Source organism: Sinocyclocheilus rhinocerous, unplaced genomic scaffold (assembly GCF_001515625.1).
Source record: "Sinocyclocheilus rhinocerous isolate Xijiao unplaced genomic scaffold, SAMN03320098_v1.1 scaffold431, whole genome shotgun sequence".
In the NCBI taxonomy this organism is placed as follows: domain Eukaryota; kingdom Metazoa; phylum Chordata; class Actinopteri; order Cypriniformes; family Cyprinidae; genus Sinocyclocheilus; species Sinocyclocheilus rhinocerous.
In genome coordinates, this window is record NW_015624541.1 from 336,847 (window position 1) to 361,192 (window position 24,346).

The 24,346-nt window shown below is 36.7% G+C and overlaps 1 protein-coding gene across 2 annotated transcripts in view; it reads left to right on the plus strand.

Annotated features, from left to right (window-relative positions):
- The window catches only part of LOC107741087 (follistatin-related protein 5-like), a 117,870-nt gene that overhangs the window by 65,719 nt on the left and 27,805 nt on the right, over positions 1-24,346 (plus strand). For both annotated transcript variants that reach the window (XM_016553683.1, XM_016553689.1), the window contains exons 6-7: positions 3,780-3,900; positions 19,591-19,757. In XM_016553683.1, the coding sequence (XP_016409169.1) occupies positions 3,780-3,900; positions 19,591-19,757 (288 nt within the window). The remainder of the gene's footprint in view (positions 1-3,779; positions 3,901-19,590; positions 19,758-24,346) is intronic.

Genomic DNA, 24,346 nt, shown 5'->3' on the forward strand with positions numbered 1-24,346 from the left:
AGGTTTTTGTTTCCTGTGCGCCTTTTTATCCATCTTAGATGTGGGGGGGTAATTTCAAAATCACACAAGGTCCACAGATAATACTAATCCAGTGCGAATAGGGCTATAGAAACTTCAAATATGAGAGGTGAGTGAGTCTGTGCAAATTTTCCTCTGACATTTTTGGAATATTCTGTGGTTTTTAATGCTTTATTTAACATCATTACTCACATAACAAATGGAATACTCTGAGTAGAACACATGGATGCTTATGTTTTGATGTTAGCATCAGGGAATAACCTCATTTTTAATATAGTCTTGTAAATGCTGTTTACTTGCATTGCCAGGTTATTGATGTAAATGAATGTAAATGGGTAAATTGGGTTATTTCGATGAACTGATTTTTGGTATTTATCAGCATATTGGTATGCATGCACTCTAAATATGATCACTGTTGTGAAATTGCACTGAATTGCCAAGGAAACATCTACCTGCTGATGTACAGTTAAGGTTTTATTGAAACTGGAAAAGAGACGAAAGGGGAAACACATAACTAATAATATGGGTTTATGAGTGTACAGAATAAATAAAGACAAATAGAATAACTAAGAAAGACAAATAGACTGAATTTCCATACTTTCAATCTGCTGTACTTTCAAAAGCAGCTCAAATCTTTTGGGTTGTTGTCTTACCCTCATGTCATTCCAAACCTGCATGGCTTTCTCTTCTTTGGAACACAAAAGAAGATATTGTTAAAAATGCTGGTAACTAAACAGTTTCGGTTGCCATTTACTTTTTACAGTATTTTATGGACAAAAATACATTGAAGTAAACAGGAACTGAAACTGTTTGGTTATCAACATACTTCAAAATATCTTCTGTTTTACAGAAGAAAGAAACTCGTACTGGTTTGGAATGAGTAAATAGTGAGTAAATGATGACAGAATTTTAATTTGTGGGTGGACTGTCCCTTTAACATTTTGAGTAAAAAAAAAAAGTCCAATCAGTCATTGTGCAAATGCATGTTGTTTTGTTTACAGTAATACAATATCTGATGCTTGAATATGATAGATAATGAGAATGGCTGGGGATCACTTTAACTCATGTTTTATTGCATTAATTTGAAAACTGTAAATGAGCAGGCAAGCTTGTCTCTTTTTTAAAATTTCACTCAAAGACTGATCCCAGGTCAGCTGTGCTTTATCTTGTGCTGCAGCAGAAAGATTACACCTGTCCATAGAGATACGGTGCACAGCAAAATGAGCAAAATATGAATTTATTCATATTTCTCCAGAGAGAAAACTCTGAACGCACTTTCACTCTCAGTTACAGGCGTGAGCCATTTCAATTTCATTGTGCATTATTTTCATGTCATTTGCATATTTCTTCATTCTCAGTGGAAGAAGAATAGATCTCTTTTCATGCATGTCAGATCGAAGACAATGTAAAAAGTGAACATTTTGACTGGCCCTGAATACAAAAGCTTGGCCTGTTGACATGAAGCTAGCGCAGGTTGAAAAGGTGATTGAGAAATGGGAACATAGAGAAATGCCTTCCAGCAAATTCAGAACATTCTGTCCTAATAAATCAGAATCAGAATGAGCTTTATTGCCAGGTATGTTTACACATACGAGGAATTTGTTTTAACAAATTCTTAAAGCAATTAAACTCCATAAGTATTCTGCTCAAGTACATCTTCTGGTACTCCTGAAATGATCTTCATGCAGAAAGTGAAGGGACAGTCCATGAACCCTTTCTGACTTATTGAATGAGTGCTTTTTTTATGTCATATCATTAGTTTAATAATGTATTTACATTAAAATAACATATTTAATACATTTAGTACCATGCTGGAAACTGCTTAAAGCTAAATGACTTTAAAAGTAGTAATTCACCTAAAAATGAAACATTTGCTGACAATTTACTCTCCTTCAGGCCATCGAAGATGTATATCACTTGCTCACCAGTGAATCCTCTGCAGTGAATGGGTGCCGTCAGAATGAGAGTTCAAACAGCTGATAAAAACATCACAATAATCCACAAGTAATCTATACGACTCCAGTCCATCAATTAACGTCTTGTGAAGTGAAAAGCAGTGTGTTTGTAAGAAACAAATTCATCGACATTTTTAATGACTCACATTTTGGCCAAAAGCAATGGTTTAAAGATAAAACTATGTTGCATTTGTTCCTTACAAACACGCAGCTTTTTACTTCACAAGACATTAATTGATGGACTCGAGTGGATTATTGTGATGCTTTTATCAGCTATTTAAACTCTCAATCTGATCACATCCCATTCGCTGCACAGGATCCATAAGTGAGCAAGTGATGTAAAGCAAAATTTCCCCAAATAACTTCAGACGAAGAAACAAACTCATAAAAATCGTGGATGGCCTGAGAGTCAGTAAATATTTTCATTTTTGGGTGAACTATTCCTTTAATACAAGATAAATACCAAGCCTTAAAATACATATATTTTAATATAAAATACAAATATTACATATTTGTCTGCTTAAGACACTCTTTAAAATGTGTGCATCACTGCTTAAGATGCAAAATATCAAACTTCAAACAAATGATGCTCAAACTTCACTTGTCCCAGCCAATTTTGTGTTAGAAGTGTAAAAATTAAGCATGTGCCTAAAGCCGAGATTTTCATTTAGCACGGTGGATAGGTTGTGTAGAGTCATTCATTATGGAAAACTATTTTGGCATTCCCTGTAGCATGCGGTATGCAGATCAGACTGGTACATTGAAAATGTCAGCATTTGAAAGTTTACTTTCTTGCTTGCTTGTTTTGTCTTCAAAATATATGGTTAATCAAAACTGCATAGCTAATGAGGTCAAAGTGAAGGTTGCCTGTCAGTTTCCGAGCTGGTATCAAGTCTCTATAAGAGGATTAGAGTTTGCAACAGATAATACAAGGACAGGATTGAATCTGAACACACAGGTCTGGTTTTAGTAATAATATAGGCTAGTTCAGGTCAACCTTAGCACTGGCTATGAAAAAGCTTTAAGGAGATGGTCCTAAGATCATGTCTGTATTGTGTGGATATATCATTTATTTCATAAGTTAATTTTGATTGTTCATATGCATATGCTAAAGATATTTTCAAAATCTCAACTGTAAACCACAGTGAATCTAACCCCTAACATTCATAATAACAAACCCTCCAGCTTTCTTTCACTAACTGTAATTACCATCAGATGAATGTATGATGGAACGTTTTACAGTAATCTCTCATGTTTTCCAGCATAAGGCTGTTATAAAATCTTGCTCAGTTCTGGATGTTTGCCAGCTGACAGGATTCACAATGTCTGATGCAGATTGCTGATGGGGGGGAAGTCGTGGCCTAATGGTTAGAGAGTCGGACTCGTAACCCAAAAAGTTGCGGGTTCGAGTCTCGTACCGGCAGGGATTGTAGGTGGGGGGAGTGAATGTACAGCGCTCTCTCTCACCTTCAATACCACGACTGAGGTGCCCTTGAGCAAGGCACCGAACCCCCAACTGCTCCCCGGGCGCTGCAGCAAAAAAAATGGCTGCCCACTGCTCCGGGTGTGTGTTCACTGCTGTGTGTGTGCACTTTGGATGGGATAAATGCAGAGCACTAATTCCGAGTATGGGTCACCATACTTGGCCACATGTCACGTCACTTTTCACTTTCAGATAGGAATCATCTTTAATTATTCAGAATGGTACAGCACTGGTTCAGCACACCAAACACATTTGCTTTGTTGAAACATCATACAGTAGGTTCTGCTTTAAATTGAATGATCTTTAATCTTGTTGTCGTGCAGGTCATCAAGCAGGAAGGTCTGAGCAGGACGGCATCAGAATGCACTCTGTTCGATCTGTTCAAATATAATGACGTCAATGATGACGAACACCTAACCAGAGAGGAGTTCTACACAGCTTTTGGTGAGTGTTGGGTTTTGTTAAAATTAGGGATGCACCGATACCACTTTTTCCAGTACTCGCCCGATACCGATACTTTTATTTTTGGTACTTGCCGATACCGAGTACCGATACCAATATTTTTATTGCATTTGTACATTTTTTAAATATTGGGTACAGAAACACGAGTACGAGTACGAGTACAGGAGACCAGTATCGGGCCCGATACCGATACCAGTATCGGTATCGGTGCATCCCTAGTTAAAATGATGTTTAAGACATGAAAGTGAACAAAGCTGGGAGAAACTTTCAGCTGTATAATTAGCACCATCAGGGCTGGATGCACCTTTAGTAACTGTGACACTTATTTTCAGTGTCATTTGTTAATAGCACAATGGATAATTGCAGTATTTTAATGAAGAAACTCTGAGCACAATTTCAGTCGTGGTTACAGGCATGAGCATTTTTTAATTTCATTGTGCAATAGTTTCATGTCATTTGGATATTTGTTCATTCCTAGTGGAAGAAGAATAGTCTCTTTTTGATTAAGAATGGGACTTTAGACTCTTAAGAATTAAGAATCTTAATTAAGAACATTAAGAATTTAATGTTTCTAGTTGTGCTTCCAATTTGACTTGATGAAAGTAACGACTTTCAGTTCAGTGAGTACGTTGAGAACCACTGATCTAGTCAATGAATTAAAGGAATGGTTCACCCAAAAATAAAAATTTGCTGTTTATTTACTCACCCTCTTGCCATCCAAGATATGTGACTTTTTTTTCCTTTAGAAGAACACTAAAGATGATTTTAAGCTGAATCTATGCTCCTTTTTGATTCATAAAATGCAAGTCAATGAGTTCCATCACTTGGGTTCCATGAGAGTCAAAAAAGCAGGTACAGGAAACACAAAATGAATACCCACGTCTCCTGATAATATATTGGGGTCTTATCTAACAAAACAATCATTCATCAGCTAAATTGGCCTGAGGGTGAGTAAATAAATAGCAAATTTTCATTTTTGGACGAACTATTCCTTCAGTTGTTCACAAATCAATCTGCGCTGGTCATAATGTATGTTTGTTGTTGCATGCAACTACAGAGGACTTAACAATAGGAAGATATGTTGTCTGTTTCTTGTGTTTATATTATTTTGCAGCACCCAGTCTTTTTCTCTCATTATATTTAATTAGTCAGTAGTGGCATAGTGCCACCAGTGGGTCAAGATTTGGCCGGTTAGCATAGTCTAGTTATCAAGATGCTGTAACTACACCCTCTGGATGCAAAAACATCTTTCTGCATTGACGTCCATTCCAAAGTCTGTATTCTTACAATAATGTGTTTTTGTTTTGTTTTGTTTTATTGTTTTTGCAAACCACATATAAATTGCACATTCATTATATTATAGTAGATGTTTTACCAGTATTCAGTTATTTTGAAGGTCTCTTAAAAAACATGAAACATGAAACAGACTTTCACATTTTTCATCTGCACAGGTGGAAGTATGTAGGCCTAGTGAATAGAACCAAACATCACGAAAATCAGGTTCCATAAAAAAAAATGTTATATCTTATCCAGAACTGGTACTTGGATCCCAGTCCTGCTCTTCATGGCAAGTTCAGACTGTTGGCATGTCATGTAATGAAGCTACATTTCTCCATTAGTCCAATCCACAGGGTCAGAGGTCTCTGAAATGGACTGTGACTCTGACAACCCACTGTTAGAAAGTCAGATCTTGCAGTCACTGTAAAGGTGAATGGATCCTAATTAAGCTCTAATTGAAGTCTACACTCATATTTTTCAGTAAGCCATTGAACAGTGACAGCCTGAGTAAGATTTTCCTCTTTCGTGCACTCATTAACATATTTGCTGAAGAGAAACTGAGGCACACTAATTAACTGCATGATTCAAGATGCAAGTAACATTTGTTATAGAGAATTTGTGTCAGGCTGGAAACTAAGTTATATTGCTAAAGTAGATGAATGCCCAGACTCAATGGACTGCCTATAGTGATCAAGCCAATGAAAGATGTTTGATGTTGAAGAGGTGGACATGACTGACCTCACTGAACTGAGACAGTCCACTGGTCTTGTTATATGTATGCATACTTTATTTAATTTTTTAATGTTAATGTTTTTAAAGATGTTTTATGCTCCCCAAGGTTGCATTCATTAAATCAAAAATACAGTTAAAACAGTAATTTTGTGAAACAGTATTACAATTTAAAATAACTTTAAATAACTATTTTGATTTTGTCTGATGACAAAACAGCCATTACTCCAGTGTTCAGTGTCACATGATCCTACAGAAATCATTCTAATGTGCTGATTTGCTGCTCAAGAAATATTTATTATTATCCATATTGAAAACAGTTCTCCTGGTTAATATTTTTGTGGACTGTGATACATTTATTTATTTATTTATTTATTTGTTTGTTTGTTTGTTTGTTTGTTTGTTTGTTTATTTATTTGATGAGTAGAAAATTCAAAAGAACAACATGTGGGCCAAAGGCCTTCTTTTCTTATTTGGGGCTTTTGCTCCTAGATTATATTTCTAGGCTCTTTGTAGAAACATTTTGTCATATTTCTATCCCAATAGAGAATAAATTAGTGCTCCCAGTTTAGATAAAAGCTTTGAGTTTTTGGTTATAAAATACAAACTCCCTACTGAAGGCTAAGACATCTCTTATGTCACAAGAAAGGACACATATTGAAAGATTCTGAGTAAAAGTAAAGCTTGCAGGCTAAATGAGGTAGCAGTGTGTTCCAACCTTTTACACTGACGTTCAGCATGTCTGCTCTGTCTCATTTTCCTTTTTAGTCTCATCTTCCTCTGACATTTCAATTTGACTCCGTTTGCGCTGACATTAAACAAAGGCCGACAATTTTAACATGTGGTTGGGGAAGGGAAAAAAAACCAATAATGCACTTGCAAAGGAAGCCTTTTTGCAAGAATCCCGCTGTTACACACTGGGTTTTTGTGCAAAAAGCAGCTTTTCAGACAGGTAGAAGGTTTTGGAATGAAAATGGCAGCCTCAGTCTGCTCCTGTGCCCTTTCATCGATCTCAGCAGTTTGGGCGAGGCGGGAACAGCCCTACAGGCAAAGAAAAAAATGTGTATTGCTACTTTCACTTTCCTTTTAAACTAAAGATAAAAAGATAAGACCTTTTGTCAGACTCCTTCAGAGAACACATTCACACCATCTCAATTCAGCTCCTGACACTTTGAACAAATGTTTTCTTTAAAAGTTTGAAAAACACTACTTTATAAACAGCGCATGTTTGTTGTACCAACAGCACTAGCATTGCAATTCATTCACAAATACTTTCCCTGCAGCAAAAAAAAAAAAATTTTATAATAATAATTTATACAGTGTGTGTGTGTGTGTGTGTGTGTGTGTATATATATATATATATATATAATAAAAAAGACTAATTATTTGCAATAATAATGTCTTTTACAATCAAAAAAAAAAAAAAACTATGGCCAATAATACAGCCCATCAATAATGTATTACAAAAAGGAGTCAATAATACAGTGACCTGCTGACCTCCAGTGATAAATTCTCTGTATGTGTGAACAGGGCACAAGTCAAAATTCAAGCAGCTATGTTCCTCCATCATTCATTGTGACATTTGATCTGACTTTGAATGTGTTGCAAGATATTGTGATGAGAGAGTTTCAAGCTGAAAATCTGTAAATAACATGATTTATTGTTTGTGGTTTCAACAATAGTTTGTTGCATGAATAATTCATAATTTTAATTCACATTAATAACTCTGGCATATTCTTGCGTGATCTTGATCTGGGTGGTCCGAGTTGGGGGCAAGTACACTATGGTTTAGACACTATGGTTTCTTAGCTCTGATGGAGTTAGTATGGTTGAATCTGGTCTGAAGGGGTTTACTGATGTGTGAGTGAATAGAGCTTGTCAGCGTTGACTTGTGTTGTTCAAACTCTCCAGGTCTGGGAGTACATCGGTCACATGGGTATAGATCTTAGTCCTGATGGAGGTTGACAAGCCATGAAAGCATAAAACGGTCCAGTTTTGGTTTGGGGAGTCTTTGGCCTCTCCAGAGTAAGATGAAGGGCAAGAGAACCTAAAAGAGCTAGGAAAGGTATCTTTTGCAATGTGTAGGTAATTATGCAGCCTTAAAACTTGCTAATTTCTCTGCATCTAATTACATTATTGAAAGATGCTGTCTGGGTTCTTCATGCCCTCTTGATTCCTTATTGCAGCAATTAGCACATGATCTGCAAGAGGTTTTTGAGACATGCTAAATGTGTTTACTCAGATTCTGGCCCTTACCTCTATAGCTCTAGGGAGCATTTTCATTTCTCCTCAAGAGTCTGAGTAGTTCACACATTTAGGCTAAATTGGACTGGTAATGTCTTGCATATATTTTAGCATCAATTTAAAAATGACAGTTTTCCAAATCTGAGCATTTATCCTGATTGCTGATTGCAAGCTTGTCCTGCCATGCGTTCAGTAGCAATGGCTAATTAGTAAACCAATAATCCTTTTAGTAAATTTTTTAATGAATCTGCTGAACCAGTTCACAAATCTGGACTAAATGATTTGTTCAGGAATTGCACTGAATCAACCTAGTTCAGTGCAGTGATTCTTTTCTACATCATTACTTAAGTATTAACATTGGTTGTATCTGAATTTGCATATTTTTCTACTATACAGTAGACAATTATTCTGCTGAACTATTTTCACAAAACTGGCTGCTTCATTCACAAATTGGGCTACATCAGTCAATCTGTTTTGTGAAAAAAAATCATTTAGTCTATAGTTTTGTGAACTGGTACAGGCAAAAGATTTCTTTACAAATTTGTGCCTTAACATTTTTACGCTTGTACTGATGAAATATGCATTTGGAATTACTTTGGGCTTTCTTATAATGTCTGAAATGCAAATTTTAGCAAAGTTACAAAGTTAAAATTTGTGTATATTGTTCATGGGAGTTTTGTAAGCAAAAAAAAAAAGGTTAAAAATGGCAAATCTTTCAGACTTTAAGTAATTTTTCTGCCTTTGACCCCTGTTTACTCATGTTCCTACTTGTGATTGGTGCATCTACATGGTTCTTTGTCATTATTGGTTTGTGCAATTGGCATATCTGTATGCTTCATGCTCCAAACTTACATCCCCCAGTGAAGTCAGAAGGCAATTACTTAACGCCACGCCGGCCCACAATGCCGTTCCTTTCATCTGTCAAGGCTGATATGCCTCCGGAGAGAACGTCAATCCACCTGCTCTGTCTGCTAAACAGACAAATGCACACACACACACACACACACTCAAACACAGAGAAATACAGGAACCGCTCAATATCATTGGCAGTGGAGAATTGTGTGATAAGAAACAGTGCCTCACTTGAAACAAAATTGACTTCAGTGAAAGGCAATACAGACTTTTAAAGATTGCCATATGGGAAGTGAGGAAAAAAAGAAGGTGGAAACGTATAGAGAGAGACAGAAAAAAATAAATTCACAGCTCTGTAATATGGTGTGAAATGCACTTTCATTCATCAAATTTAACCAGGTGTTTATCCCACTTGTTTCTGCACTGTCCCTCTTGTATATGAGCCACAATTAGCCCAATTAGAAGTGTGATGGCATGCTAATATGAGTGGGCCTCCAGCGTTCCTACTGACAAGTGCCATGGAGATGGTGTTTTTCACAGGTGGTGTGAAGTCAGCCTTTCTTCAGCTTCTATTACTGCCTGTCTCTCACATTGATTGGGTCACAGTAAAGGTTTTATTCCATCTGACTTCAATGCGCAACACTTTTAAAAGATTCTGCAGCGATCACAGAGACCTTACAGGCTCATAAATGTACTAGTAGATGGGGACAGAGAGCAGGGCACAACTTTAGATGGGAGAGCAGCTGGTAATTATGACTGAAGACCTTTGACAGCATCACTGCTTGTTGGAAAGGCTCTGTTGCTGGTTCTGTATAAGCTTGTATTGTATATTGTTTATTATATATAATGTAATTTATCTTTACATTTAAAAAAAACTTGATATTTCTTTGGTTGTCTCGCCATCTTCGCATAGTCAGTGTTTGGCATTTACTTTGTTTTTACTAACATGTGTGACTCCCAAATTGTCCTGCTCTTTCCAGGGTTGTGTGCCAACAATTGATAATGCCTTTTACATTTTAGTTAAATTCCTGAATATTAATTTAATTTAAATTAAGGTCACAAACAGGGTGCAGAATTGTAGTTTGAATTTGGATGTAAAAAAGGAACATTTTAATTAATTGTAATTTAACAAAATTCATTGTACTGCCGCTTTTAGCTAAAATATTACACTTCTGTTAAAAAGTAGGTAAGATATTATATTTGGAATAGAAATCTTTTGTAACATTATAAATCACTTTTGATCAATGTAATCTATCCTTGCTGAATAAAAATAGTAATTTCTTTAAAAATCTTAATGACCTCAAACCTTTGATTGGCAATGTGTATACTACACCTTCCATTAACAGTAGATGAGTCCTGGATGTTTAACATAGTCACTTTGGTTACAGAATGCAGTTATCACTCATTTGTTACCAAACTGATTGTGAACAGAACTGTGTTTAACACTCTGAAAGAGGATTTCCATGGGCTTTCTCATACCGGTTTTGATTTAGCTCTTCCTGCAGTAGAAGCATCACTGCTCTGGAATGGGAAAGAGTTTGAACTAAATCAAAACTTGAATCAAAACTGCAGTCGTGCACTTCAGTTTTAATTCTACGCTGCTGCTGTGAGAGATGGTCGAGCCCTGAGGTAGAGTCTACTCATCTGCTACACATGCTGTAAATGAGGGGGCAAAACCTCCACTTACTGTACTGTCATTAATCACAAACATATACTCAGGATTAAATGTCTGGACAAAACCTGCCATAATTTTTTACATCATTCGCAGTCTTGCAGTATTATCAGTGCACCATATTTGTTTAGGCTGCATCCGGGTGTTTTTATACCTAAAATAGACTCCCTCACTGGCATACACATAAACAAATACTCATCTTCTCTCTTGCGTTCCTTGTTCTGAAAAATCAATTCGCTTCTCAATCCTACAGGGAATTGTAAAACGCAGTGGCTTGCCCTGGAGCAAATTCCAAATCTATTAAGACACAAAAGAGTGTAATTGAATGGCTAGGCAGGATATTACTGAACGGCAGAGATGGTGTCAGAGTATTACTCACACATACACATGGCCTGTTTTGATGAGAAGCTGTACTTGTACTGATTTACTGCATTCAAGCTTTATTTATTGTATTCATTAGAGGTCAGATTATTGTTTGCCAATGACAATGGGGCAAAAAGATGAAGAGGTTGGGTAACCAACACCAGATAGAGTTTAAGAATAGTTCACCCCTAATGTAAGGTCCGAAAAGGACATGAGACACCACCATTTTTGTTTGTGTTCAATTAAAAATGTCCATTGGATATTTTAACATAAAAAGTTATCATACGTCTTCAGAATATGTGCATAGAAAAATATACAAATAAAGTTTTGGGTAATATTTTGTTTAAACATCCAAACTTTTTGAAAGAAAGTTTAAAAGTATTTGATCAAAAACACAGTAAAACCGTAATATTATTACAATTTAAAATAACCCTGTTCTGTTAGAATACTGTATATTTTAAAATCTGATTTATTATTGTGATGGCAAGGCTGAATTTTCAGCATCCATTAGTCTTCAGTGTTGCTAATATGCTGATTTGGTGCTCAGGAAACATTTTCTTATTGTTATCAATTTTGTATGATACTTTTATGGCACTTTTTGTTCTTTATAGCATCTGACAGTGTAAATAATCTCCACTTTTCTTGTATGAAAAACAGAAGCTCTGTAAAATCTGTTTGTATCTGAATTTGCATATTTTTCTACTATACAGTAGACAATTATTCTGCTGAACTATTTTCACAAAACTGGCTGCTTCATTCACAAATTGGGCTACATCAGTCAATCTGTTTTGTGAAAAAAAATCATTTAGTCTATAGTTTTGTGAACTGGTACAGGCAAAAGATTTCTTTACAAATTTGTGCCTTAACATTTTTACGCTTGTACTGATGAAATATGCATTTGGAATTACTTTGGGCTTTCTTATAATGTCTGAAATGCAAATTTTAGCAAAGTTACAAAGTTAAAATTTGTGTATATTGTTCATGGGAGTTTTGTAAGCAAAAAAAAAAAGGTTAAAAATGGCAAATCTTTCAGACTTTAAGTAATTTTTCTGCCTTTGACCCCTGTTTACTCATGTTCCTACTTGTGATTGGTGCATCTACATGGTTCTTTGTCATTATTGGTTTGTGCAATTGGCATATCTGTATGCTTCATGCTCCAAACTTACATCCCCCAGTGAAGTCAGAAGGCAATTACTTAACGCCACGCCGGCCCACAATGCCGTTCCTTTCATCTGTCAAGGCTGATATGCCTCCGGAGAGAACGTCAATCCACCTGCTCTGTCTGCTAAACAGACAAATGCACACACACACACACACACACTCAAACACAGAGAAATACAGGAACCGCTCAATATCATTGGCAGTGGAGAATTGTGTGATAAGAAACAGTGCCTCACTTGAAACAAAATTGACTTCAGTGAAAGGCAATACAGACTTTTAAAGATTGCCATATGGGAAGTGAGGAAAAAAAGAAGGTGGAAACGTATAGAGAGAGACAGAAAAAAATAAATTCACAGCTCTGTAATATGGTGTGAAATGCACTTTCATTCATCAAATTTAACCAGGTGTTTATCCCACTTGTTTCTGCACTGTCCCTCTTGTATATGAGCCACAATTAGCCCAATTAGAAGTGTGATGGCATGCTAATATGAGTGGGCCTCCAGCGTTCCTACTGACAAGTGCCATGGAGATGGTGTTTTTCACAGGTGGTGTGAAGTCAGCCTTTCTTCAGCTTCTATTACTGCCTGTCTCTCACATTGATTGGGTCACAGTAAAGGTTTTATTCCATCTGACTTCAATGCGCAACACTTTTAAAAGATTCTGCAGCGATCACAGAGACCTTACGGGCTCATAAATGTACTAGTAGATGGGGACAGAGAGCAGGGCACAACTTTAGATGGGAGAGCAGCTGGTAATTATGACTGAAGACCTTTGACAGCATCACTGCTTGTTGGAAAGGCTCTGTTGCTGGTTCTGTATAAGCTTGTATTGTATATTGTTTATTATATATAATGTAATTTATCTTTACATTTAAAAAAAACTTGATATTTCTTTGGTTGTCTCGCCATCTTCGCATAGTCAGTGTTTGGCATTTACTTTGTTTTTACTAACATGTGTGACTCCCAAATTGTCCTGCTCTTTCCAGGGTTGTGTGCCAACAATTGATAATGCCTTTTACATTTTAGTTAAATTCCTGAATATTAATTTAATTTAAATTAAGGTCACAAACAGGGTGCAGAATTGTAGTTTGAATTTGGATGTAAAAAAGGAACATTTTAATTAATTGTAATTTAACAAAATTCATTGTACTGCCGCTTTTAGCTAAAATATTACACTTCTGTTAAAAAGTAGGTAAGATATTATATTTGGAATAGAAATCTTTTGTAACATTATAAATCACTTTTGATCAATGTAATCTATCCTTGCTGAATAAAAATAGTAATTTCTTTAAAAATCTTAATGACCTCAAACCTTTGATTGGCAATGTGTATACTACACCTTCCATTAACAGTAGATGAGTCCTGGATGTTTAACATAGTCACTTTGGTTACAGAATGCAGTTATCACTCATTTGTTACCAAACTGATTGTGAACAGAACTGTGTTTAACACTCTGAAAGAGGATTTCCATGGGCTTTCTCATACCGGTTTTGATTTAGCTCTTCCTGCAGTAGAAGCATCACTGCTCTGGAATGGGAAAGAGTTTGAACTAAATCAAAACTTGAATCAAAACTGCAGTCGTGCACTTCAGTTTTAATTCTACGCTGCTGCTGTGAGAGATGGTCGAGCCCTGAGGTAGAGTCTACTCATCTGCTACACATGCTGTAAATGAGGGGGCAAAACCTCCACTTACTGTACTGTCATTAATCACAAACATATACTCAGGATTAAATGTCTGGACAAAACCTGCCATAATTTTTTACATCATTCGCAGTCTTGCAGTATTATCAGTGCACCATATTTGTTTAGGCTGCATCCGGGTGTTTTTATACCTAAAATAGACTCCCTCACTGGCATACACATAAACAAATACTCATCTTCTCTCTTGCGTTCCTTGTTCTGAAAAATCAATTCGCTTCTCAATCCTACAGGGAATTGTAAAACGCAGTGGCTTGCCCTGGAGCAAATTCCAAATCTATTAAGACACAAAAGAGTGTAATTGAATGGCTAGGCAGGATATTACTGAACGGCAGAGATGGTGTCAGAGTATTACTCACACATACACATGGCCTGTTTTGATGAGAAGCTGTACTTGTACTGATTTACTGCATTCAAGCTTTATTTATTGTATTCATTAGAGGTCAGATTATTGTTTGCCAATGACAATGGGGCAAAAAGATGAAGAGGTTGGGTAACCAACACCAGATAGAGTTTAAGAATAGTTCACCCCTAATGTAAGGTCCGAAAAGGACATGAGACACCACCATTTTTGTTTGTGTTCAATTAAAAATGTCCATTGGATATTTTAACATAAAAAGTTATCATACGTCTTCAGAATATGTGCATAGAAAAATATACAAATAAAGTTTTGGGTAATATTTTGTTTAAACATCCAAACTTTTTGAAAGAAAGTTTAAAAGTATTTGATCAAAAACACAGTAAAACCGTAATATTATTACAATTTAAAATAACCCTGTTCTGTTAGAATACTGTATATTTTAAAATCTGATTTATTATTGTGATGGCAAGGCTGAATTTTCAGCATCCATTAGTCTTCAGTGTTGCTAATATGCTGATTTGGTGCTCAGGAAACATTTTCTTATTGTTATCAATTTTGTATGATACTTTTATGGCACTTTTTGTTCTTTATAGCATCTGACAGTGTAAATAATCTCCACTTTTCTTGTATGAAAAACAGAAGCTCTGTAAAATCTGTTTCTCAAAAAAAAAAAGTATGTAAATAAAGACAAAAATGGAAATATAAGGGTGTGAGAAAAATATCAAGAATAAAATGTTGCCTTTGTATATTATCTATGCAGTCACTTAATGAGAAATTGCATTTGATAGTCATGCAGTTTTTTTTCCCCCATTGCTGGTATTTCTTGACATAATGTGGCATGAGGTGACAGCGCTCATAAAATGATTGGTTGACAGGTGTCAGGTGATTAGGAAAGGAATAAATAGATTTGCCTCAATATGGCACAGGAAATTTACTGTCTAACATTGTCTGCTTGGTTTCATTTCATTCATGCTAGGTTTTCTAGTTGATATTTCTGTTCCTCACAGTATTCTTTCATTTTCGCCATACTTTTCTAAATGCCCCAATTTGGTAAGTCAATGAGAGTTTGTTCTCTTTGTCCACACCACTTTATGAAACTGCCTTGGCTTGTCTTTTTGTTCATGTGTTGCATTGCTGAAAGTTGTTGCATTTGTAATCAGTCATGGAAAAAAATGCAGCTCTCAGACACATGCTATCTAGTTTTTCAATGGCTCATTGTCTGTTTTACTGAATTCACAAATTAAATGCAAATACAGAGGTCCTCACTCCTAATTTACAAACCCTATTGTAGAGCTGCAATTTTGGTTTATTAAAATAAAAAAGTTATATTTTTACAGATTAGATCCCAGAACCATTCGTACTGTAAGCAACAACAAAGTGTCAGGCTTCACAATCAATTGATGATCCTTGCATTAATCCATTGGTTTACAAATTCCCAGTATAGACTAAGGCTGCTATGTGCCTGCTCAAAACTCTGTGTAAAGATGTAATGCTGCATAAAAAGCCAGACTAAATTATTCCTGTTCTGACCCACCTTAACCTCTAGTATACAGTTGTAATTGTTATGTAAATGCATCTATGCCACCACTAAGCAGCATTAAATACTTTGTGTGAAGACATCTACTGCCAAATTTACCCTGCAAAAGTGGCACAGAAGCTCTTCTTTTAGAGTCTTTTAAACTGTTTAATTCTGCTCAGAGGTGGCATAAATGCATTTACACAGATACAAATGCAACTGTATCCTTTGATACTAGGGGCTGAGGTGGATCAGAGCAGGCTTAATTTAGTCTGACCTTTATATGGCATTACATCCTTACACAGAATTTTGAGCAGGCACAGAGCAGCCTTAATTCGACTATATAAAGATGGCTTAAATGACACTTAAGAAGCACTTCTATGCCACATTTGTTAAGGCAGCTCTGTGCCTGCTCAATATTCAGTGTAAAAATGCAATGGCGCATAAAAGTCACACTAAATTATGCCTGCACTGACCCATCTCATCTCCTAGTATCAACGTATATAGTTGCAATTGCTGTGTTGTAAATGCATTTATGCCACCTCTGAGCAGCATTAAACAGTCTGTGCAAAGACCCTTAAATGCCGCTTCAGAAGCACTTATGTGTCACCCTTGCAGTGTAAATTTGGCATTGGAAGTCTATAGAGATTTGGAAATAAGCAAACTGTACTACAGACCTGATCTCTGGATAAATATATAAAAAGGTACGCTCATGCGTTTGTTCTATTGTGCATACTCTCAGATCCTCTCTCTCACGCAACTGTTCCATAAAAGTATTCCCTCATGAGCGCAGAGAGTGTGCCATGCAGAATGAATCTGACATTAAATGAGGATTGCTAAAGGTGCACAGACGCTACACTGCTGTTATCCACTATATGAGCTGAGAGTAACACAATGAATAAGAGACATTACCGACTAATTTAGTAAATTAGCTTTAAATGAGAGCACAGCGATGAAATGCAAAATTGCAGTTTGCGAGGTGAGAGGCATGTTTGTTTAGTGCGCAGGCTGGTTATAATTCCCCAGATCTTTAATTGCATAATCATTTGAGATACCCCAACCCATGTAATCATTTGTTTTGCTGCAGCTTGATTATGTTTTCCACTTGTGTGCATCTCTGTGCATGAATGTAATTAAAATACCTGGAAAAAACATTTTAGATGTCATTAACATGATCATGGGAAGGAAATCAAGTCAATCAAGTATTTGGGGAAGCTATAAGGCAACAAGCATGTCATAATTCTTAAAAATGTAGTTTGCGGTAATATAAGACGATGACTACAATACTAAAATAAGATGTTTATGAACATAATGTTACTGAGTGTTTTTCTTTTTTTGACAACCTCATTTTGACATTTTTCTGATCTCTCTCATTTAAAGGCTGGTTGCTGTCTGCTTTATGAGCAGGTGGACTCGGTTAACCCAAACGGTCAGGGTACAACTCCACTGAAAAGCAAATGAAAAGACTTTACCCTTAATTAGACCAAAAGAAGTGTTTTGCACCTGGCTCTATTATTCCTCTTACGCTGTATAAAAACTGAGAAATGATATACGAGGATCTTTCAACAGCTATCTTTTGATTGAATGGTGCTGTTAAGTCTTGACTGTGGAGATAATTATATTCAAACTAGATGTTAAGTTGAATAGTTTTTAGTTGAAAAGAAGCCGTCATAATGAACTGCCGGGTTTGGTTGGCATTTCTTCTGAGAGGCTCGTAGGAGCAGCCATTATTTCCTACCATCATTAAAATCTTAATTTCAAAACTAAGTGAAACTATCAGGAGACGCATGCTTAAAGCAGCACAAAGCCTATCACGATCATTATAAAGAGTGTTATGAAGCTATGAGTCAGCCATCTCAGCTTTTGCCTTGGGCAGTACAGCAACTTCAGCCGTATTAGAGGCTCGTCAGATTCATTGAGCATGCTTAAAGCAGCACAAAGCCTATCACGATCATTATAAAGAGTGTTATGAAGCTATGAGTCAGCCATCTCAGCTTTTGCCTTGGGCAGTACAGCAACTTCAGCCGTATTAGAGGCTCGTCAGATTCATTGAAGCGTCACAACTGATTGATGGGGCTCATTAATAGATTTGGGGGTCAGGGGTTTGTTTGTTACCCTTGTCCCGCTCCAGGTGTGTGTTTGTTTGTACATTTATGTATTTACGCATATATACTTTTTAATAATTTTAGTTTAGGTTTTAAGTTATTGTTAACTAAAATTAACTGAGTGTACTGTATACAATCATAAGCAAAACTTATGTAGTACATGTGATATCGAATTAACAGCTCTAATACTTATATACTATATTTATGGTATTTTTAAATACATATGCTATCCTTTAATAGTAACACATAAATCATCATATTAAAAAAAAAAAAAACATGCAAAAGCCTCTTTTAAAAGTGGGTATGACCCATTTTCACATGTGGTTATTTTTGCAATTAGCCTTTACTCGAGATCTTAGTAAAAAAAATAAAATAAAAAAATGGATTTACTGACTGTTAGCTGTAAATGTGAAAAAATGTGACCTTTGATATGCTGTTCTATTAATTTTTTTTTTTAATCCAAAGAACTCACAAAAAAATAAAGAGATCAGATTTATAAGGGATGGGGAACTTAATTAAATGACTTATTGCCTCTTATTGCTGTGCGTGTGTGTGTGTGTGTGTGTGTGTGTGTGTGTGCGCGTTTTTGATGCCAGTTTGGATTTGATCTGTAATAATCTCATATTTGGTTCTCGGTCAGGCCATAACAAGAGCAGCTTTGTATTTATTCTTTTTACACTGTAAATATTGATGCATCTATGTTAGCAACTTAGCACTAAACCAGCCTAGCTTCTAGAGTAAGAAGCAGTCTTTTAAACCTCCATTTACACTACACTTGTTTGTAACTGTCTGTAGTACAGTTTATTGCTTTAAAGGTGACATATCATGAAAATCTGACTTTTCCAGGTTTTAAGTGCTATAATCAGGTCCCCGGTGCATCTACCAACCAAGGAAAGGTGAAAAAGATTAACCCAGTAACTTTGTTTTGGTAAGCCTTTTTCTGCAAGCGTCTGAAAAAACGAGCGCGTCTGATTTCGCTCCCCTAGTGACGTTGCAAAGGGATCTCCATGGCGACGTCATTTTGATTTCGCAAGCGACAACAGTGTACCAGCTCTAATGCTCTGGAGAAAGTTTGAGCAAAACATGCTAACTGTTCTGCCTTTGGCTGCACAGATGAGTAAAGAACACAATTTAGAGTCCCAGCCTCAGAGCAGACAAAAGGGCAGTTGATTTAATGATTTATTTAGGCCTACTGTATATTGCTGTTGCCACACTGATCTGAAATAAACATGCGATTTATTTCCCAGCTGTTTACCTTCATAGACCGACTTTTTTTGTAACTCGTGTGTTTTTAATGTAAACTTGTGTGTGATTGAGAACTTAGTTTAGTACTCACATGCTTTGACAGCCGATCTATTATAGATCAGTGTTTAAAACGTATGATTTCAGCACGATAAACATGATAATCAGAACCAAAACAGATGTTTTTAGCAGATACGAGCTGTAAATGAAGTGCTAGGTGTCACATGAAGTGATATTCACACCAGTAATGTGGCACCTAAGAACAGTTTGATGTTCTCACTAGAAATCACATGTAGTCAAAGTAGCTGGTGCACTGTTGAAATCTCAAATAATTTTCTGTGAACAGAAGTGAGCTAGAAATTGATGTTAATAGCTGATGTGGATGCCTGGTGAACAAACTTACTGGGAAGAAAGCTGATATGAAACCACTCTTTCTCTCTGTTGTTTCTCAGAGGTCTATCAGCTCAGCCTTCCTGAAGACCAGAAGCTGAGCATCACCACAGTAACGGTGGGTCAGGGCGCCGTGCTCACGTGTGCCATCACAGGAGACCAGCAGCCGCCAATCATCTGGAGACGCAACAACCATGCTCTCAACATGCTGGAGCTGGAGGACATTAACGTGAGTAACGCACCTCTTTCACCTTATTTTGTCACTATCACACTTAGGGTTGGGTACCGAAACCCGGTACCAATATGGCACCGGTACCTATGTAACCGGTATGTACTAGAACCGAATCCAAATGCAGATTTCGGTGCCTCATTTCGGTGCCATATGCCTGAGCGATCGATTGAAATATTTGTCCTCTGGTTCTCCGAAACGGACGTAAGAAGCATCATCACTGGCACCGCACGTGAAAATACAGAATGAGGCAGAAAATATGTTCCATATGCTGCATTAAAAATAATACAACCTACAAAAATGCGTCCGGCCGGGATTTCTTAATTGCCCAAAATGTCCGGGATTCGGCATATGGTCACCCTATTATAAATATACTTAATTATTATGAAAATACCAGAGATGGTTTAAATAACACCGATAAACTATATTGTCACAGTCGAGTGTTTATTGTCTTTGCTTTATCATTCAAAACGTTTATATGTTCTGTTTACTCAGTTACAGATATAATAGCAATGCCTTTGTCCATATAAGGGATTTCCTGGAGGGTCATGAGTTTCTCTACTTCTGTGACTGGATATGTGGATTTTCTGTGCGAGGGCGCCCTCTGGCGTCCAGTATGAATGAAACAGACATCATGTGTTTATAGTGCTAATGACCAATCCCATCATTTTTGGGGGGAATTTTTATTTATTTATGTATTTATTTTTTAATAAGTATCGGTTCAGGCACCGTTTAGGAACCGGAACCGTTATAAAAGTATCGATTTGGCACCGGTATCGAGAAAAAAAACAAAAACAATACCCAACCCTAATCACACTCTGCTTTTACCCGGATGAGTGTGTGTATGTACAAGGCATCTGGAAAGCGTTTCAATCAGCGACATTTTTAAAACTGTTGAAAGCAAGTGGTGGCACTTTCAATCCAATAAACTGACACACAAGTGCAAACGCTAGTTTTGAAATGATAAGACATGGTGTGGGTTCATTCAATGTTTAATCTAATTCACTTCATCTCTTAATGTGCTTTCCACTCGATTTAGGTTTTGGAGTAAAATATTCAACAAAGACATCCAGGCCAGGTGGGATTTCCAAAAGAAACCCATAAATAAGACAATAAGAACTCAAATGAAAGTCTCCAAAGTCTCTGATTTCAGATGTTTCACAGTTGTGCCACGCTCCAGCTATAATATGTATTTATTACAGTAACCTTAACCAACCCAGGCTGATGGAATCTGGCCCCGTGATACCAAATTGAGATATGAGTGATGTTTTAAATGTTCACGCTGTAACGCAACATCACTCAACACGGCCACAACTCAGTAGAAAACACATTAGTGTAAATGAGGATTGAGAAAGAAGATACTCAAGAGAAACTAAATGGGTCTGGCAGTCTTTTATGATGCTTGATTGAGCCAATATGAAATGAAGTCATTTAAGAGGAAAAGAACAGTTAACAAAAGAATTAAACAGAAGTACTTAAATAAATGAAAGCAGTATAGAGAATATTGTATGTCTCTCTGGGGATATGCTGGAGAGAAGAAACTGAGACTGTCTAACATAAATGAATACAATTTCATTAAAGTGTTATATATTTATGTATATAAGTTTGTGAGTTTGCAGAAATGTTGTATTCCCAAAACACTGCTGTTTATCTTAACAATATATTATCATGAACATGAATTATTGTTGTATTATTTATTTATGACATATAATATAGAGTAAAGCTGTTCATTTTTCATTACGTTACAGTATACTTTTATTTCTATTGAGAGTGTGTAATTTGACCAGCCGAAAGCTTGGCTCACTGGGGTATTCATCAGTTGAGTCAACACTGGCCTCTGTGTCATCCTTAATACATTAAAAGTTTATGAGGCCTTTAAATGAGGAAGGAGTCTGTGGCTGCCAAGATCCATCTTTAGAACCTTCACCCTGCACTCCCTACCACAATATCAGCCAGACGGGACATGCACACTCACACAAGATGGTAGCATCTACATGAATAATCTAAAGACTCAGAGGAAAGCTTGTTTAAATGTCAGCAGCTCTACAAGCCACAGACAATCCTTTAGGACAGCAGAGTTGCCTGGCCTAAACCAGAAAAGCATTCATGTACCTTTGAGGTATCCTTCATTCCCAGAGCACTTAATGTCATCATGTCTGTCATGTCAAGCCATGTTGCATGAACATTTTATTTTTTTATTTTATTTTATTTTTTAGTTTAGTTTACTATTTATCAATGTATAGTTGGGGTAATATTGTTAAGCTCAGTGAATTTCAGTTTTATTATAAATAAAATTGTATTTCATTCTTTATTCTTTATTTCTGCATGCATGTTTTTCTTTCTTGTGTCTACTTTTCAGTCTGCTGTCAGAGACAACCTCATAAATCCAAGTATAGTTAAAGGTAATTTTGTTAAGTTTAGTGAATCCCGTCGACATGTAAAGAAGCATCTTTCGCACATTAATGTGCTGAAAATGAGGGAGCTTGCTGAGCGTTGCGTCATGGGATGCAACTGAGACCACCGTACGGCCATTGTTATGAACTGCTCCCTGAATACATAAAACAAAAGAAGAGGATTTAGAGACTAAAGTAGAAATTGTGGGTAAAACTTTATTAAGGATCAGCAGGAAGAATCATTTGAGCTAGCATATGGTTTAACAGTGTAATCTTCCAGATTGTATATTTCCCTTTTAACATTAATCAAAAAGATGAATGATAAAATAGAAAAACTAGATGTCTGATCTTTAGAAAGTGACAATTGTTTTATGTACAGCAGAAATCTGATATCCAGCAGTTAACTATGTTTGCATGTTGACATTTTCACTTTTGCACTTAAAATGATATTTGACACTGAAATGTTGTTGTTTGGATTGATTTCCGTTCTGCAGATCCCCTCTCAGGTAGGTTCGTGTTTTTGGGTCTGCATGCCTTTAAGCTGCTACAGTCAGAAAACCCTGAAGCTAATCAGTTCTAACACCACAATTAACCCTCGGTGACTCACAAATCTGAAGACCAGGTTAAGGTGCCTGCACTATTGAGCTGGTTCTGAGTCAAGGGAAATAAAGGAGCTGGTGGTTTGCACTCTTCAGTGCTTCTTCAAGACATCCTATTTCTCTGTTCATTTACCGTGAGGGTTATGATGCCATATCCTGGCCTTATATTTTGCAGTGGTTTACCGTATATCATATGCCTTATATAATATACTGTAGTGTAAACCAGTGTTGGGGAAATACTTTGAAACTGACAGATTTAAACTAAATACAGCTGTATTAGGTTATACATTATAATAATCATAATATAGAAATGGCAACATTTAACTGAATATAAAGCTGTAAAATGTCACACAGGGAATCCAATGTATCTTTTTTTTTTTTTATCAGTTCAAATTAATCATCTGAATTAACTGGTTGCCATAAATGAATCACACTTCCCAACAGAACTTGAGAGAGAGTTATTTTGGAGAGTCATTTGTTTGGTTTTAAAGTATGCATAATGTAATGTCACTGTAACGATAGAGGCGTTGTGACAACGAAGTGGGGATCCAATAGCAGGCTTTAATAAAAAGAGCATAGGCAGGACAGGCAGGGTCAGATACCAGCAAACAATAACATCCAAGGCACAGACTAGTGATGTGTCGTTCGCGAAAGAGCCGGCTCTAAGAGCCAATTCTTTGTAGCGAACGAGAAGAGCCGACTCCCGTCGGGGCGAGTCGAATCTTCAACCGGAGCCTTCTATTTTAGGCCAATTTAGCAATTGTGAATGGTTTGTGTGTTGTTAAGCAATTTTTTATTTAGTGTTATAAAAAAAAGTCTTATTTTTATGCATTTTTTCATTACAAGAAAAAATTAAATACACATGAGGCTAATCACATGGGAGGACAGACTAGGATCATACCATTATGTGGAGGAATGGGGACACAAGCTCCGAAGATAACGAGTGTAGTGGTACAGGCCAGGTACACAGTGCGACAGAGAGAGGTGGGGGATCCGGATTTAAACGCAAGCGCGTTGGTTAAGGTAGGAAGACACTGCAATTTGTTGCAACATCGGTCCCCTCAGAGAGAGTCTTCTCAAAAGCAGGACAAATAATCACAGAGAGGAGAAATCACATCAGCACATCCAAGCTGAGGCATCTGATATTTCTGAATGCCAACCTGCACTAAAGACTAAAGTGTTATTATTAAAGTTTTATTAAAATGTTAAATAATAGTATCTGTGTATTTTTTTCCAACACACAAACCATTCAGAATTGCTAAATTGGGCTAAAATAGAAGGGTCAGAGTGATACTAAATAAAGAGCCATTTGGGAGCCGTAAGAGCCGGCTCTTCTAAGTGAAAGTGAAAGTGAAAGTGACGTGACATGTGGCCAAGTATGGTGACCCATACTAGGAATTAGTGCTCTGCATTTATCCCATCCTACGTGCACACACACAGCAGTGAACACACACACACTGTGAACACACACCCGGAGCAGTGGGCAGCCATTTATGCTGCGGCGCCCGGGGAGCAGTTGGGGGTTCGGTGCCTTGCTCAAGGACACCTCAGTCGTGGTATTGAAGGTGGAAGAGAGCGCTGTACATTCACTCCCCCC